General features: G+C 39.0%; 1 protein-coding gene across 5 annotated transcripts in view; it reads left to right on the forward strand.

Moving 5' to 3' along the window:
- Nucleotides 1-15963, forward strand: part of USP9X (ubiquitin specific peptidase 9 X-linked) — a 95795-nt gene that overhangs the window by 23066 nt on the left and 56766 nt on the right. For all 5 annotated transcript variants that reach the window (XM_041399694.1, XM_041399696.1, XM_041399693.1 and 2 more), the window contains exons 2-10: nt 920-1173; nt 4163-4308; nt 4608-4687; nt 8865-8977; nt 9314-9532; nt 10719-10834; nt 11089-11340; nt 11418-11556; nt 13022-13174. In XM_041399694.1, coding sequence (XP_041255628.1) covers nt 1078-1173; nt 4163-4308; nt 4608-4687; nt 8865-8977; nt 9314-9532; nt 10719-10834; nt 11089-11340; nt 11418-11556; nt 13022-13174 — 1314 coding nt within the window. In that variant the 5' untranslated portion in view covers nt 920-1077. The remainder of the gene's footprint in view (nt 1-919; nt 1174-4162; nt 4309-4607; nt 4688-8864; nt 8978-9313; nt 9533-10718; nt 10835-11088; nt 11341-11417; nt 11557-13021; nt 13175-15963) is intronic.

Raw genomic sequence — 15963 nt, forward strand, 5'->3', positions numbered from 1 at the left:
TCCTGGAAGCTCATACAACTCTTTGTACCACCTTACTTGGCTTTTTAACTTCCTGGGAACTGTTTTTGTTTTATGAGGTGCTTGGAAGTCTGAGTTGCTCTGGGAAATTACATTTCAGCTTCCGTGGTTATACAATGCCTGGTGGTATAGGGTGGAATTGCTGTTATAACTTAATGCAGCTCTTTTTGTCTGTATATAACACAGAGAAGTTGAAACACAGTGAATATGGAACTGTTGGTATAGCCTTACAAGTTCAACAAATCTGATATCAAATTTTCTTCATATAGTCTGCTAAACTGTTTGGTGAGGATGTGCTGGGCTTCGTAGTGGGGCTGAAAGGCCAGTGGACCCAGGCTTTCATAGGCACATGCTGGATAAGGGAATACAGGTCAAATTCCCTGGGTGATGTGCTAAGAGGAGTTTGGCTGCAGGGTCTCTGTTAGTCTCAGCTGAGGTAAAATCAGTCTCTTAACTCCCTCTGACATCTGCAGTTAGACAGTGACAGGAGGAGAGTATTGCAAAGATTACAAATTTGGCTTTTTAGGCTCTTAACCAAGTCATTTCAACATAGACCTTGAGCAGCACCATGAATTCAGATGGAGAATCTGCTGTAGGAATTCAGGCACAAAAGAGTCAGAGCAAAGAGCTGCACACAGAGTAAAGAGACACACATTTGGAATGTGTGTCAGTTTCTCAATGGTATAAAGGCGATTGTAAGTGTAATTTTTACTTAGAACATTAAAATAATGTTAAATATTTCAAATGTGACTTTGTCAGTAGTATTCAATGAAAATAAATAATAAGTCTAAAATAGAAGATTCTCCATAGCAGTGTATTTGTTTCTGTAATGTTCTTTTCCAGGTGTGGATTGAGTTTCCATATGTTAATACAGGATGTTGTCTTTTTTTTTCCCCTACAGATTATGCAATGGTCTCTGCAAGATGGCATGTTCTTGAGTTGGAGCTTTTTAAGGCAAGCATATGCTGGTACTTCAACTTTACTAAGTGGACTATAATTTCTTCTCTCACATCAACTACATAAGCAGACAAAATTGCAAAGATCTGCCCTGTGTCGAGTATGACAGCCACGACTCGTGGCTCTCCGGTAGGAGGGAATGATAGCCAAGGCCAGGCTCCTGATGGACAGTCCCAGCCTCCCCTCCAGCAGAATCAGGTATGGTATTAACAATCAATTAATATAAAAATAAAGGAATTTGTTCTTTAGAAATAGTGTTCCTGAATTATTTGGATTTGTATACTTCTGGAGATCTCTAGTCAAGTTAGACATTTTTGTGTGCATGTCTGGAAGTACAACAATATTTTGAGAGATGAAGACAGTGGTATTGGCAAAGTAAATATGGTTGGAGAGCACAGCATTGCAAAAATGCTCCCTTTTCAGGCAGTGGCACAGTTCTTTCAGGCATACCTGTTTTGATGTGAAGCCTGTCTGTTTTGGATAAGACACCTTCTTGGATTAATACCGGAAGCTTCCTCAGAACCACATTGTAGAACCTGCCACAGATTGGTAAAACCACACTGCATCTGTGAGTTCGGTTTCTGCTCAGTTTTGCAAAAGCACTTTCTGGATATTACTCAGGTATCAGCCCTTCCAGAGCAGCTGCATCCGGGTCTCTGTTCATTGTACTTGACTTCCTGAACAGCTTCTCATGTTCCTTGCTTTCAAAAGAAAAGCAAAAGCTTTCATATATTACATCACAGTGTAATGATTCTTTTTTGTTGGGGAAAAAAATACCAGAGAAGATGTAGTATCATGTAAAGCCAAAACCATTTAAGAGAAGAATCGTGCTTTGTTATTTAATTCAGTGTGAAGATGGTATTTTTTTAATACCGTAAGGTTTAGTGCTTACTCCTTCCTGAGAGTGAATTGTACTTTGATATGCGTGGTGGGCTGGCCCTGAACTGCCAAGGAAGTCTCCACTGTCTGACTCCCTCTGCCTCAGTGGAATGGGGAAGAGAATTGGAAGGAACGAGTGAGAAACTGTTTGGGCTGAGATAAATGAAGTTTAATAAATGAAAGGGGTAGGGGGAAACAAGTGACGCAAGTGCCATCACTCACTACCAGCTGATGATGCCCAGCCACTCCCCAAGCAACAGCTGCCTTGGAAAAAAAACCCCTTTGTTTTATTGCCAAGAGTGACACTCTGTGGCATGGAGTGTCTTTTGGGTCATTTCAGGTCAGCTCTCCAGACTGTGTCCCCTCCCAGCCTCTTGCCCTGGTGACTGCTGGGGGCAAAGTGAGAATCACAGGATGGGTAAGATTCGAAGGGACAGCTGGTGGTCATCTAATCCAGGTTGCCTGCTCAAGCAGGGTTCCCTAGACCACCTTACTGGGGATTGTGACCATACAATATATCTCCAGAGAAGGAGACTCCACAACCTCTCAGGACAATCCATTCCAGTGCTTAGTCAGCCTCACTGTTAAGTTCTTCCTTATGTTCAGGTGGAACTTCTGTGTTTCAGTTTTTGACTGTTGCCTACTGTCCTATTGCTGGGCATAACTGGGCAGAGCCTGATCCATCCTCTGACACCTTTCTGCAGATATTGATGAGATCCCCTCTAAGACATCTATCCAGGTTAAATAGCTCCAGCTCCCTCCACCTTTCCTCAGTGAGATGCTTCAGTTCCTTCACCATCTTTGCCAGTCTCTGCTGGGCCTGCTCCAGGAGCTCCACATCTCTCGTGTCCTTACGAGCCCCAGATTGGACACAGCACTCCTGGTGATCCTCACCAGGGCTGAGCAGAGTGGCAGCATCACCTTCCTGACCTGCTAGCAGTGCTATTCCTAATGCATCCAGGATCCCATTGATCATCTTGGACATCTCCTGATCACCTTTTTGTCTTCCATGTGGGTAGAGGTGGCCTCCAGAGTAAACTATTCTGTTACCTTTCCAGGGGTTCAAATGAGGCTGACTGGCCTGTAGTTCCCTGGGTCTTCTGTCTAGCCCTTATTGAAGACTGGGGTGACATTGGCTTTCATCCAGCCCTCAGGCACCTCTCCTGCCTCCAGGCATGATTCCAGCAGTTCTCTCAGCACTTGTGGGTGCATCCCATCAGGGCCCATGGACCGGTGGATATGAAGTTTAATTACATGGTCTCATTTTTCTCATGGCCCATTTTTCTCAGCCAAAGGAAGCTTCCTTCCTCTAGACCTTCTCCCCGGTCTCCTGGCTGAGGCAGCAACAGGACCACATTTTCCCGTGTATTTATTTTTGTTGTGAGGTATTTGAAAAAGGCCTTGTTGTTACCCTTGACATCCTTAGCCAGGTTTAATTCCAGGTGAGCCTTGGCTTGCTTCATTGCTCTTCTTCATTCTCTGAAACATCCCAGGTGGCCTTTCCTGCTTCCACCTCATGGTATCTCTTGCCTGTGTCTGAGTTCTGACAGGAGTTATCAAAGAGAAAAACAGGCCTTGAATCTGTGCTAGCACTGTTCACCAACAGACAAAACACTGATGTGTTCCCAGTGCTGTTTTGGTCACAAATCCAAAACCTAGCACAGTACAGGCTGCTGTGAAGAAAATAACACTCCCTGCCAAACAGATGTGGCACAGCAGGTGAAAAATCTTCTTGAGGTTTTGTCTTCCTAAGTCTTGTTCTTATTGTCAGTTCATACTATTTCTGTGTATGAATAATAAGAGACATCTGCATAACATGTTGTATTTTGCATGGTCCATCAACGTGGATTTAACAATCATGTTTTCAAGGTTGATGGTTATAGTAGTGAGTCACTCGTGTTTAGCAAAGTTTAAGAAAAGTGTTTTTCATTATTGTTTTCTTCTGTGCTTTTGTTGAAAACTATCTCTCTGCTTAAAGTAGTCACCTTTTCTGGACAAGATTTATAAAAACTGGAGCTTCAGTGTATTTATTTCACCTTCTGGAAAAGTGATCTGCTGAAAATAGAAGCTGTTACCAAAAAAAACCCCACTTTCCTCACTGGGAAAGTAGCTTGATTTTTAAACTGTCAGGATAGAAAAAATATAGCACATTTTATGCTCTATTTTTGTTAATAAATCTGACATAAAATTATTTTATATTGGTATGTACTTGAGATGATTCTTTGGAATGCATTGTGACAGAAAACTGCCAAAACAAGTGGAACACAAGAGCAGGTATTACTTGAAGTATTTTCCATCTTAATTTTAGACTTCTTCACCTGATTCTTCAAATGAGAACTCCCCAGCTACCCCGCCTGATGAGCAGGGCCAAGCTGATGCTCCACCCCAGCTTGAAGATGAGGAGCCTGCATTTCCACACACAGACCTGGCAAAGTTGGATGACATGATCAACAGGTATTTTCATGCTTTTGAAAAAGATGTTGATGATTTGTGCAAACGTCTTGATAGTGGAATCAGAATTTTTATATCTTTGTTTCACTGGGTTTCTTGAAATGCTTTTTTTGTTGCGTTAAAGTTGTAAAGAGAAGGGTAAAGCAGAATGTGTTTTTATTTGGGTTGGTTAGTGTAATACTTGTCAGGTGCATTTAAAAATCTATGTACTGAGCCTATATTTAAAAGCATTACAGCGGGGCAAGAATTCTTGATTTTTCAGAAGCACAATTGAAATTGGCTTTGTTTGTTTTTGAATATAGGCCTCGATGGGTTGTTCCTGTATTGCCGAAGGGGGAATTAGAAGTTCTTCTAGAAGCTGCTATTGACCTAAGTAAAAAAGGTAACTGAAAGACATTTGATTATTGGACTGGTGTGCAAAGTTTTTTTTTTCTTCTTTTGAATCCCTGGTGAAGGCTTGAAAAATGGTTAATTTCTGTTACAACCCTGGTTTTGAAGATTGTATCAGAGTGCTATGCAAAAGCTTCACAGATGAGAACTTTAAAAAAGCAATGAATGTAGTTAGAAATAGGTGCCTTAGCACGAGTAGGGAAGTTGAATAAGCTCAGAGACATAAAAATCCTGTCATTCCTGTCATACCTGTTTTCTGTATTCACTTTGATATCAGACCTACTGGGTTTGGTCTTTATAGCAGATGCTAAAACGCAAAGAATTCTAGTTGTTTTTATTTTTTAATAGGTTTCTAGTTTACCTTTCAAATGTCTTGCTAGAAATTTTTGTTCAGATTTGGCACTCGTATACTTTTAAGAATATCAGAGAAAAGTTAGAATTTTAAACAGCATGGCTTAGACTAATAGTCTTACCAGTGGTTACTGGTGTCTGACTTGGGACATATCAGGACAGTGTATGTGCCTGTTAAATTGAACTGGTCAGACTGACAGTTTTGCCATGTGTTCTGGAGAGTTCTGTTCTCCTCGGAGGTTGCTTGTGTTTGAGTAATAGCAAGAGTCACAGCAAAATAGTTTTTTAGGATATCTACACTCACCAGCTCTTTGTGTTCCAAATTTGGCATTATACAAAGTGCCTGTTCTTTCTTCTGCATAGGTGCTGGCCCAGGATAACTTCATTTCCATGTTAAAAAATGTTATTCTTAGGCAGCTTTAAGACTAAAAAGCTGATTGTGGTCATGATATTCTGGTTGTCTTAATTGTTAAGTCTCTTTTGCTTCAGAGCACTCTGTGGAGAAACAAAGTTAGGGTGCATCCTTGTGATCCAACAAGGATAGTGACATATTGTTGCCAACACTGATTTATCAGCTGTAGTTGTGCTTGGAATTGGTGGCTTTGTGTGTAGCTGGGTCTGGCAGAATCCCCAAGCAAGTGTAGGATGTTCAAGGGATCACATCTGTTCTGAAGGAAAAAGAATGCCAGCTTTTCAAGAGAAAGTGCAGCCACCTTTGTGTCTGCGTTGTTGGAACAGTGCAGTAAGAAGAAATTATCTGCTTGTGATTTGTGAGAGAGAAGTATATTCTGCCAGCTGTTAAGTCATCTTTAAAAAGAAGAACAACCCAAAACCTGAAAGCTGTCAATGCGTTGAAGTAATAAGATCAGAATGAGATTTTGAACTACTCCTGACATCAATGTACTTCCCCAAAGCATCAGGCTTTGTTGAAAGTTCCCCAAAACAAAAGCTTATTTTTCCTCTTGAAGTTGTTAAAAACAGTGGAAACATATTCATATGCTTTTGCACTTTGATTTTAATTAAGTTGTTGGTGTGCAATTCTAAAAAGTACTTCTGTGTTGCTACTTAGTTATGTTTCCTCTTGCCCTCTAGATAAACTGCTATGTGTAAATGCTAGAATTACTCTAGAATTATTGGATAAGGAAAGCTCTTAAAAGTAGGTTGTTTACTGTGTTATCTTAACAGCTTCATCCTAGATTTTTGGAGGGTTTTTTGCTACTTGAAGTTACATGATGGCTAACGTGGTTCCTTTTAAATAACTTCCAGTTCCCAAGGAATATGATAGGGTGTAACTGACACTGTTTTGGTAGCTCAGAGCTTGGCAGACACTGTTTGAGAGTGGGGTATATATAGAGGAGGAATAGAAACGGTTTGGTTGTATATATTTCTTAACAGATTGAACTGCTCCATTACCTCAATAACATCTAAAATTCAACCCCTTGCTACCTGTCTGTGGGAATGTTTCATATTCTGACAAGATCTGTTTCCAAAAGGAGGAACTGAAAGGATCTACTGAAAAATAACCAGCTTTTGAATTACATAAACTCTGTATTTCTGACTGTATCCTCTTTAAATTGTGAAGCAACAAAACCTAGAAAGACCCCACTACATGTTTTTGCAGGCACTATTTTCTTGTGGTTAGGGCTCTTAAAAACCTTTTATTCCTAACACAGCCCATGGCCATCAGCATTCTGGAGTGACTTCAGGGTATCTACTTCTTTGTGACCCTGGCTATAAAATAAGAGTGATATTTGCATCATCTTTAAATCTTTCCAGGAACTACAATTGAAAGGGACGTAACTAAACTAATTGAAAGCACTTATATGAATGAAATGTCAGCATTACCACCTTCAAGTGAAAGGAGTGAATTTGACAGGGTAGTGTGAATCCTGTTAGACTGTGGCTTGCATTATTCCTGGCAGATGCACTCATTTATGGAAAATTTTCTTTTTATGTGTAGGCATCGATGTATTACTCTTTGTTAAGCAATGAGCCATGAAACTATCAATAGGTAGTCTAGAGTTACTTGCTAATAGAAGAAAACCTATTTGAAAAATAGCATTTAATAGCTAGACTGATGTTTATCTTCACAATAAATCTGGAATACTTATGGAGTATTTTCAGTAATGAGATTTGCTCCAGAAGTAAATGCCATGGTGAATGGGATGCTATAAATTAAAAAACAACAACAACAAAAAAGTTTATTCTAGGGTTTTGGTTTTTTATAGGCAAGAATCTTCTCCTCTCTTTCTTTCAGAAGGATTTTAATCCTCCTAACATTTACACTCAGTTTTTAACATGCTGCCAGAACTTTACAATGTGGCAGACACAAGCAAGGTGCAAGACAACTTCTGGATTTATAACTAACTTAAACTGAAATGAGATTTCACTACACAATATAAGACTTGGTCCCAAATCTGTGTTTTTGATGAATTGCACCGAATGGGAGAGAGAGAGAGGCCCTAGGGACAAAAAAAATTAAATCTGTGTGTGCATGGGCACATGTGCATCCAAAACTTAGGCCAGCCCAGCAATGGGAGTTGTTTCCAGCACCCTCTGAAGACCATCTCATCTCTCTCAAGATGATTAATCCGCATTTCTGTGGGACCACTACTGAGTTCCTTACTGAAACTGTATCTTCTGCATTTCCTTGAAATGGTTATTTTTACCTCTCTTCACTCACTGGTTTTGCTGTTAGCAAGTAAATAAGAGAGAACATAAAGAAGAATTGTACTTACTCTTATTTTTGCTAGTATATCTATCGAAGTATGTTGTAAACATGGGGGAAAAAACCAACCCAAATCACATGTTTTTAAAAACAATTTAAAAATAATGTAAAGGAGTGTCATTTTTGAGGTGGTTTTACTAGAACATTAATCCATCGAGTTTTTTGTCTATTCATTTAAGCTTATGTGTGTTTTCATCCAAGACTTGTTTAGAATCAGTTCTGAGACTTTAAACACCAAACCTTTGAAGTCCAAATGTTGTGCTTTAACCCCAGCCAGCAGCTAAGCACCACACAGCCACTTGCTCACTGCCCCTCTGCTGGGATGGGGGAGAGAATCAGAATGGGAAAAGTTAAAAAGCTCCTTGGTTGGGATAAAGACAGTTTGAGAGGTAAAACAAAAGCCTTCTGTGCCAGGAAAGCAAAACAAGGAATTAATGCACCACTTCCCAAGGTTGGGCAGGTGTTCAGCCATCCCCAGGACAGCAGAGCTCCATCACATGTGACGGTGACTTGGGGAGACAAACAACATCACTTCAAGCATCTCCCCCTTCCTTCTTCCTCTGCTCTGTGGGCTGATCATGACAGGAAAGCAAACCAAGGAATTCATGCACCATTTCCCGTGGTTGGGCAGGTGTTCAGCCATCCCCAGGACAGCAGAGCTCCATCACATGTGACGGTGACTTGGGGAAACAAACAACATCACTTCAAGCATCCCCCTTCCTTCTTCCTCAGCTCTGTGGGCTGATCATGACATCATATGGTCTGGGATATCCCTGTAGTCCTTAAGGCTCAGCTATCCTGACTGTATCCCATCCCAAATCCTTGTGCACCCCCAGCTTACTTCCTGGCAGGGTGGTGTGAGAAGCAGGAAAACCTCGGATCTGAGAGCTGTGCTCAGCAGTAAAGAAAACATCCCTGTGTTACCAGCACTGTTTCCAGCCCAAATCAAAACACAGCCCTGTACAAGAGCTAGAGAAGAACTTAACAACACCAGCACACCAAATCTCTGCTTTCAGCATGTAAAATGTTCATGTAACAACTAATGAAATTCCATGTCTAATAGTTTGTTGTTCTTTCTTATTTTAAATAGGCCTTGATGTCAAAAGCGAAGCATGCCAGCGATTTTTTCGAGATGGGTTAACAATATCCTTCACAAAAATCCTTACAGACGAGGCAGTGAGTGGCTGGAAGTTTGAAATTCATGTGAGTTTTTAAAGTTGTGTTTCTGAAGAGCATGGTAATTTAAAAAGGAAGGAGACTGCCATTGTGATTAGGGGGAGACTGTAAAAACTGGAGCTCATCTTTGAAATTCAGTAGTGAATTGTGAGAAAACTCTTGTATGCATGGATCTGGACAGGCAGTGGGGAGTCATCTTTCTGTCAGTGTTTCACTTTATTGCCTCCAGAGTTTTGGAAGGAAATAAAACATGAGAGATGATTTGGGGAGGACTGGAACTGTGTATGTTCCGAGTTTATAGTTCATATTCATTGTACAGTCCCCTGCCACGTTCTTACTTGTTCTTTTTTTTTTTATTAACAGAGATGTATTATTAACAACACTCATAGACTAGTGGAACTCTGTGTGGCCAAGCTGTCCCAAGATTGGTTTCCCCTTCTTGAACTTCTTGCCATGGCCTTAAATCCTCACTGCAAATTCCATCTATACAATGGTACTCGTCCCTCAGAAACAGTTCCTGCAGGAGTCCAGCTCGCTGAAGATGAACTTTATGCCCGTCCTCCTGACCCACGATCACCAAAGGTGTGAGAGCCCTTCCAGACCTGTGTGTTTTATTCTGTGCAATGTTACCTAATGACACAGCAGCTGTAGAGAAGTGTTTTTAGAGTGGGGGCCAAAAGTCCTCTTCATTCTTATGTCACTAAGTTGTTCTGTCACTTATGACTCCTGATTCAATGCACATTTCCCCTTCTTACTCTTCCTGTCTTTGGTCCATCAAACTGTGTCACGTGTTTCTGTGGTAAGCTGGCACAACTGCTGGAATGCCATTCCTACTGTGCTAGTTGGCTTGCTTGCATTTGCCAGTTTATGGATTTACCTTCTCCCTTAACATGAAATTTTGTAGGTGACACACTTTTGAGGTGGAGATTATGTGATGAATTAGGAATTTTCTCTCCCTTACAGTTTCCAGTGGTGGAAGAAATGTTTTTTAATTGGACATGAGATACCACTGTCAGTGTGGTTTTTTCAGTGGCTTTGGTTTGGTTTTGTTTTGGGGGGATGTTGAAGGTTTGGGTTTTTTGTTGGTTTGGGTTTTTTGTTTGTGTTTTGTATCTGTGGTTTCTTGGGGTTTTGTTTTGGTTGTTTTATTTTTTTAACTGGAAGTGAAGATTAGCAATCTTCACTTTTAGCAATCTTGAGTCTGGAGTTTTCAGAATTGATCACCAAATGGCATTGATAAGACTCCTTTATATATATTTACACGCACACTTTTTTTTTGTTTTCTTAAAAGTTTTCTTTTTTGGTTTGTAATTTTTTTTTTTCTTTAGTGGAACTGCAGACTATCTACTTGTAAGAACCAAGGATAAAAAACTCCACTGTCCTTGGACTTCCCTTGCATTGCTAGTTGTGTTTAGAAGAATGTTGCTTTGCATTCTTAATGTTTTTATGTGTGACATTATCACATCCAGGACAAAGAAAAAATTCCCCAACTGTCAGACTTTCTGTAGTAATTTAGCAGCTAAAGCTGGACCTAAATTATAGTAAATTTTATTCCTAAATAAATTTCTTTGAGTAGCTCATCTACAGCATCTGCTCTTTGGCATGATAACAGAAAAGATCTTGTTGCCTGTTTCTGAGCATTTCCTTAGAACTGAATATGTAAACTGTGTAAGGACTATTTTAAAGCAAATGTTATTGAAAGGTACTTGAAAGTATTTCTAGATGGTGCTTTTCAAATACCAGAAAATAACTGTTTGTTTTATTACAGGGTTGGCTAGTAGATCTTATCAACAAGTTTGGCACATTGAATGGATTTCAGGTCTTGCATGATCGATTCATGAGTGGATCAGCATTGAATGTTCAAATAATTGCAGCTCTCATCAAGTAAGTTTTATTCTAAATCATGATTTATGCATTTGCAAAAGTTGGACTCAGTATAAAATACTATGTTAGCAGAAGGCTTAAGACTTTTGTTGAAGCACTTCCTTTCACTCCATCTCTTCAGCTGGTTGTGTCTACCTTCACCATTTCATGTGCTTCTAAGTAGATATGAGTTTCTTTAATTAATTGCACCTTATTGTCATAATATTGCATGACTACTGATTATGACACTTGCCTTTTTTTCTTTGTTTTTTTAGGCCATTTGGACAATGTTTTGAATTTTTAACATTACATACAGTGAAGAAATACTTCCTTCCAATTATAGAAATGGTTCCACAGTTTTTAGAAAATTTAACAGATGATGAACTGAAAAAAGAAGCAAAGAATGAAGCCAAAAATGATGCTTTGTCAATGATAATCAAATCTCTAAAGAACTTAGCTTCAAGAGTTCCAGGACAAGAAGAAACTGTAAAAAATTTAGAAATATTTAGGTTAAAAATGATTCTTAGGTAAGATGCTACTACTAATATAATATGCCACTGGTGACATTATTTTCCACACTTCTTACATTAAATTTTTCTCACAGGTTGTTACAAATTTCCTCTTTCAATGGTAAAATGAATGCACTAAATGAAGTTAACAAAGTAATATCCAGTGTGTCATACTATACTCATCGACATGGTAATCCTGAAGAGGAAGAGTGGCTCACAGCTGAAAGAATGGCAGTAAGTGCTCCTTTTCAGTGAAGTTCATTGCATAGATTTGGTTTCTCCTTTGTACTTCAGCTGTAGAAGTAACTATATTGTGGATTCAGCACACACTGTTTACTTTCATATACAGTTTTAGGAACATTAGGTGTCATGTCATGGTAATAAAGCACTTTAATGGTAGCCTTTCTGTGAAAAAATGCTGCATTTGTGTCAAAGCTGCTGTTGAGGATTACTTTTCAGTGCTGCTAAAATCATGGCTCAAAAATGGATCCTTGGATAGTGTGTGTTTTATATGGAGTTTTAAAAAACCCAGAGAAACCTAGATAAAACAAATGTGATTCATTTGTAACTGCAGTGTTGCAGTAACTAGAAATGTAATGGTCATTTAAATAAGGATATGGTCTGGGTTTGGTGCTTCAGCTTTTTCTCATTAGAGTTCTAAGTGACTGGTCTGCTTCTCACATTTCAGAAGCTGGATGCTTCAGTACAGAAAACTCTAGATACCACATTTTTGTTTTAATTAGTATTGTTGTATTTTAAATACTGTTGCTTGAATGAATATATAGGGAAGTATGAAAATGAGCAATTATAAAACTAAAATAAGAACTATTTTCTCTTAATTTTTGTGAAATCTAGTTAAGTGATTTTTACACTGTTCTGCCCCATCTTTCTGACTGGCCACCTGTTGTGAGGTTTGTAATCTGCAAAAGGACATCTAACAAGAAAAATAACTGCAGTTTTGACTTTTTAAACCAATAGGAGGAAATAAGTCTCTTTTTTACACATTTCTTACAGTTGAGTGTCTCATACAAGATCTGTGTTTTTAACTGAAAATGTCTAGATTTCATTATTTTGTGAGACCAGCTTGAACATTGCAAGTCTGATCCAGGACAGTGTTGGAAATGATGATGGTGTGGATATTTGTTTTCTCTGTCAGTGCTCAGAGCATATCCTGCTCTGCTTCACTAGGAACAAAATGGTCTGGCTGTGTCAGTGACACCACTGAGAAAATTGCATCTCCTTAAATATGACTTGAATATTTGCCTCTGGTTCAATTAGAAACATTTCAAAAACCCTAAAAGTGGCAGTACTTAATCATTTTTATATTTCAGTCCTTACTTAAGTCCTTTTTATGGGATATGCTGTAGGAGTACCAGTAGAGTTAGATGTATCTTAAATAATTTGATTTTGATACTTAATGACTGTGAATTGGAAGACAAAAATTCTGTTGCTTGAATAGAAGAGTTAACTCTTCATATTGACTTCTTATGTTTGAAATTGTTTGAACATTTTCCAGTAATTATCCAGTAATATATTGGATTATTTTAAGTAATGATTTTTTTTGAAACGAAATTAAAGATAAAAGCCTTTCTGTTGTGCTGCGTCTTTTTAAATCTGTAACAGGTTGGATTTTTGTTTTGTAGTTTTAATGATGGCACCTGAATAATTTGAGATGGCACTACTTTCTTTTTATATTCAGGAATGGATCCAGCAGAACAACATTTTATCAATTGTATTAAGAGATAGTCTTCATCAACCTCAATATGTAGAAAAACTTGAGAAAATTCTCCGGTTTGTCATCAAAGAGAAAGCTCTCACTTTGCAGGATCTTGACAACATTTGGGCTGCACAGGTAAATAATTCAGCTGCTTGTCTGCTGCTGCACAGGAGGCATCTCCTTGGATGTCGTGTTGAGAAGAGGACCTGGGCTGCTTCTGCTCTGTGTTAGACAAAGCTAAAGAAAATTTGAGGTGGAATGGTGTTCGTTTTTGGGGTCTTGGAGCTTAAAATTGTCATCTGAAGTGTCTCCAGTGGAAGGAGTCAGCTGCACATATATGTAAAGCCTGAGGGAACAGTTCAGAACATGATGCAGAGATTATCCTTTTTAAGTATTAAAGAACCTTCAACATTGAGCAGAGACATGATACATGACAGTTTTAGTATTTTAAATTGCATCAAGAAATACGTGTTGCTAATCTCTGAGTTCACATAGTTGTGTAAGATTTTCCTGGGCTGAGTGTGATTAGGAAGGCTTATAATGACTGTTCTAGAAGTTGTTTAACTGGAAGTTCTTTTCCTTGTTTTGCAGTAGTTATTTTTGAAAAATTACAAATTTTGCAATATTGATTTTTTTACTTACATGACTGGGGAGGTAGATTTCCCTAGCTGTGAGCTGCATGATTCTAATACACAGACTGGGCAGCTGGAGAGACAAAATAATTGAGAGTTACTGAGGATACAGAAAATGTAAAAAAAATAGGATTGAAACATAAATAATGGGTAGTGAAATTCTGATTGTACAAAAAGGTATTCAGGCCAGTCTTTCAAGTGTGGGAAGGCTAACTCTGGTTTCCAAGACAGGGAGGGAGAGCTGTACTTACTGGGGCAGGGACAGAGTTACATTTCTCCATAGCAGCTTCTGTACTGTGTTATCTCAACTCTGAGTTTTCTCACTTTCATCCTCCTCACTCTCTTCTCCCATGGCACTGTGAGGTGGAGAGTTGAGTGAGCAGCTCTGTGGTGCCCAGTTGCCAGCTGGGTTGTACCTTGACAAAGGCCAGTACAAGTTTGGTTATTTTGATAACACAGTTTACATGTGTTCATGCTGTTCTGAGACTGCAACAGTTTGGCTTAAGTGGACTTTTTCTCAGGTTGCATTTATAACACTTGGGACTGCAGGTGATGTAGGGGAGATCTCTGATGTTTCAAGTAATTTCATCATGCCTAGGCTTCAGTTGCATGCACAGGCTGAAACTCAGTAGAGTCTTTTCTTATTATCCCAAAGTCCTGTTAAGAAAATTTCATCATGTAGCCCAGCAATACACAGATTACTTGAATTAAGGTCTGGGATCATACTCTTTAGTTTTCAGCTTGCAGTCTGTACATCTTTCCAGACTGTAAGATACCTGTTGGGGGAAAAGAAACGCTCACAAAACTTAGGGAGGTTAGTTTGCTGTTAGTAGGCCTTTTTTACCTATTTTAGAGCTTCACTTTTAATAAGAGGAGAAAAAAAATCTGAAATATGGGAAAAAAAACCTTCCAAGCAATTACCTTGCTCCTAGTGCTTGGAAATAGGACGTGTGGATAAGCTAGTGTAAGTCAAACTTTCTACCCTTCCAGAAAAATGTGAATACGTTGTACAACCCTTAAAAATGGGGATAGTTCACCTTAACAGTTAAAATTAGGAGTAAATAGGAGTAATTTCAGAAGGAATGTTCCATGCCCTTAAATACCCAGCTTGCTCTGCTCACTTGCACTGCTTTCAAGTAGATGGCTACTGCTCTGGCTGTAATTTTGCCCTGTACTTTTTTTTGTGTGAAAGTAACTCTTATTCAGATAGTTTCACTGTGGCTTTAGCCATGGGATTATAATGGACTAAAATTAGGAATACTAAAATCTGCTAATACAGGATGATTTTCACCTACTTCACTACTCCCTGTGTATAGTAGTTTTTAGAGGTTCTTATTAAATGACTGCTCCTGAGAGCAGCTGGGGCATGAAATTCAGTGGTGAGGAGTTGATTTACTGTGTGGCTTTATATAACAAGCTATTTTAGCTCAGCCTCAGTGCAGCAGTGTGGGGAGGTTTTGCTTTCTGGCTCAAGCCTGGGTTTAGAGGGTGACCATGCACCTGAGACTCTTCAGTATTACTAAAAGTAATGCAATTACGCTGCTTTTGCCTTTCAAAGGCAACCTGAGTTTTAATTTTATTGAAGTGTTTTCATGTCTTACAAAGCCAGTGCTCACAATATAGGAGTGCATTTGATTAAAGGAATAATGTTGTAAGTTTCTAAATGCAGGCGTTAAGTTGCAGGGAAAGATCCAGCTGTTCCAAATACAGAATGGCAGAGGTTGAGGTCTCATGACTTATGTTCTGGAGTGTTTAACTGGAACTTCACAGGCATTTCCCTGCTCCTGTGCAGCAAGCTGGCAGGTCACACACCAGCTTCCTTACCTCCTCCCACTGTCTGGTTTTGCTTCCCCAGACCCTTCAGTGCTTCACAGCTTCCCCGTTAAAAACCTGCCAGATCAAGGTTGTTACCTGCTTTATTCTTGCTCCTCCCAGATGGCCATACTTCTCCTTTTATTTGTTATGTTATAGATACTCTTTCTGCCTTGCATGCTCTCACTTTTTCTTTCTATCCAGTAAATGGTCTGGTAAGAGGAAAAAATTACATGATGTTTTCCAAAGTCAAGTGGAATTAAGGGTTTAGTAATTCTCACTCTTGTAATCTGACCCATAATATGAAAACAAACATTACTACTTAAAATGACTTTAAAACAAAAATTTATGACACCTTATAAAGAATTTAAGGCACAGCATGTAACAAAGCTATTAGTCTGTTTTTGGTTTTTAGTTTTGGTTTTAAATTACTGATGGAAGCTTTTAGTAGGAATTGAATTTCAGAGGTGCTTATACATG

The sequence above is a fragment of the Onychostruthus taczanowskii genome, unplaced genomic scaffold (assembly GCF_017590055.1).
Source record: "Onychostruthus taczanowskii isolate IOZ18803 unplaced genomic scaffold, ASM1759005v1 scaffold17, whole genome shotgun sequence".
Taxonomy (NCBI): domain Eukaryota; kingdom Metazoa; phylum Chordata; class Aves; order Passeriformes; family Passeridae; genus Onychostruthus; species Onychostruthus taczanowskii.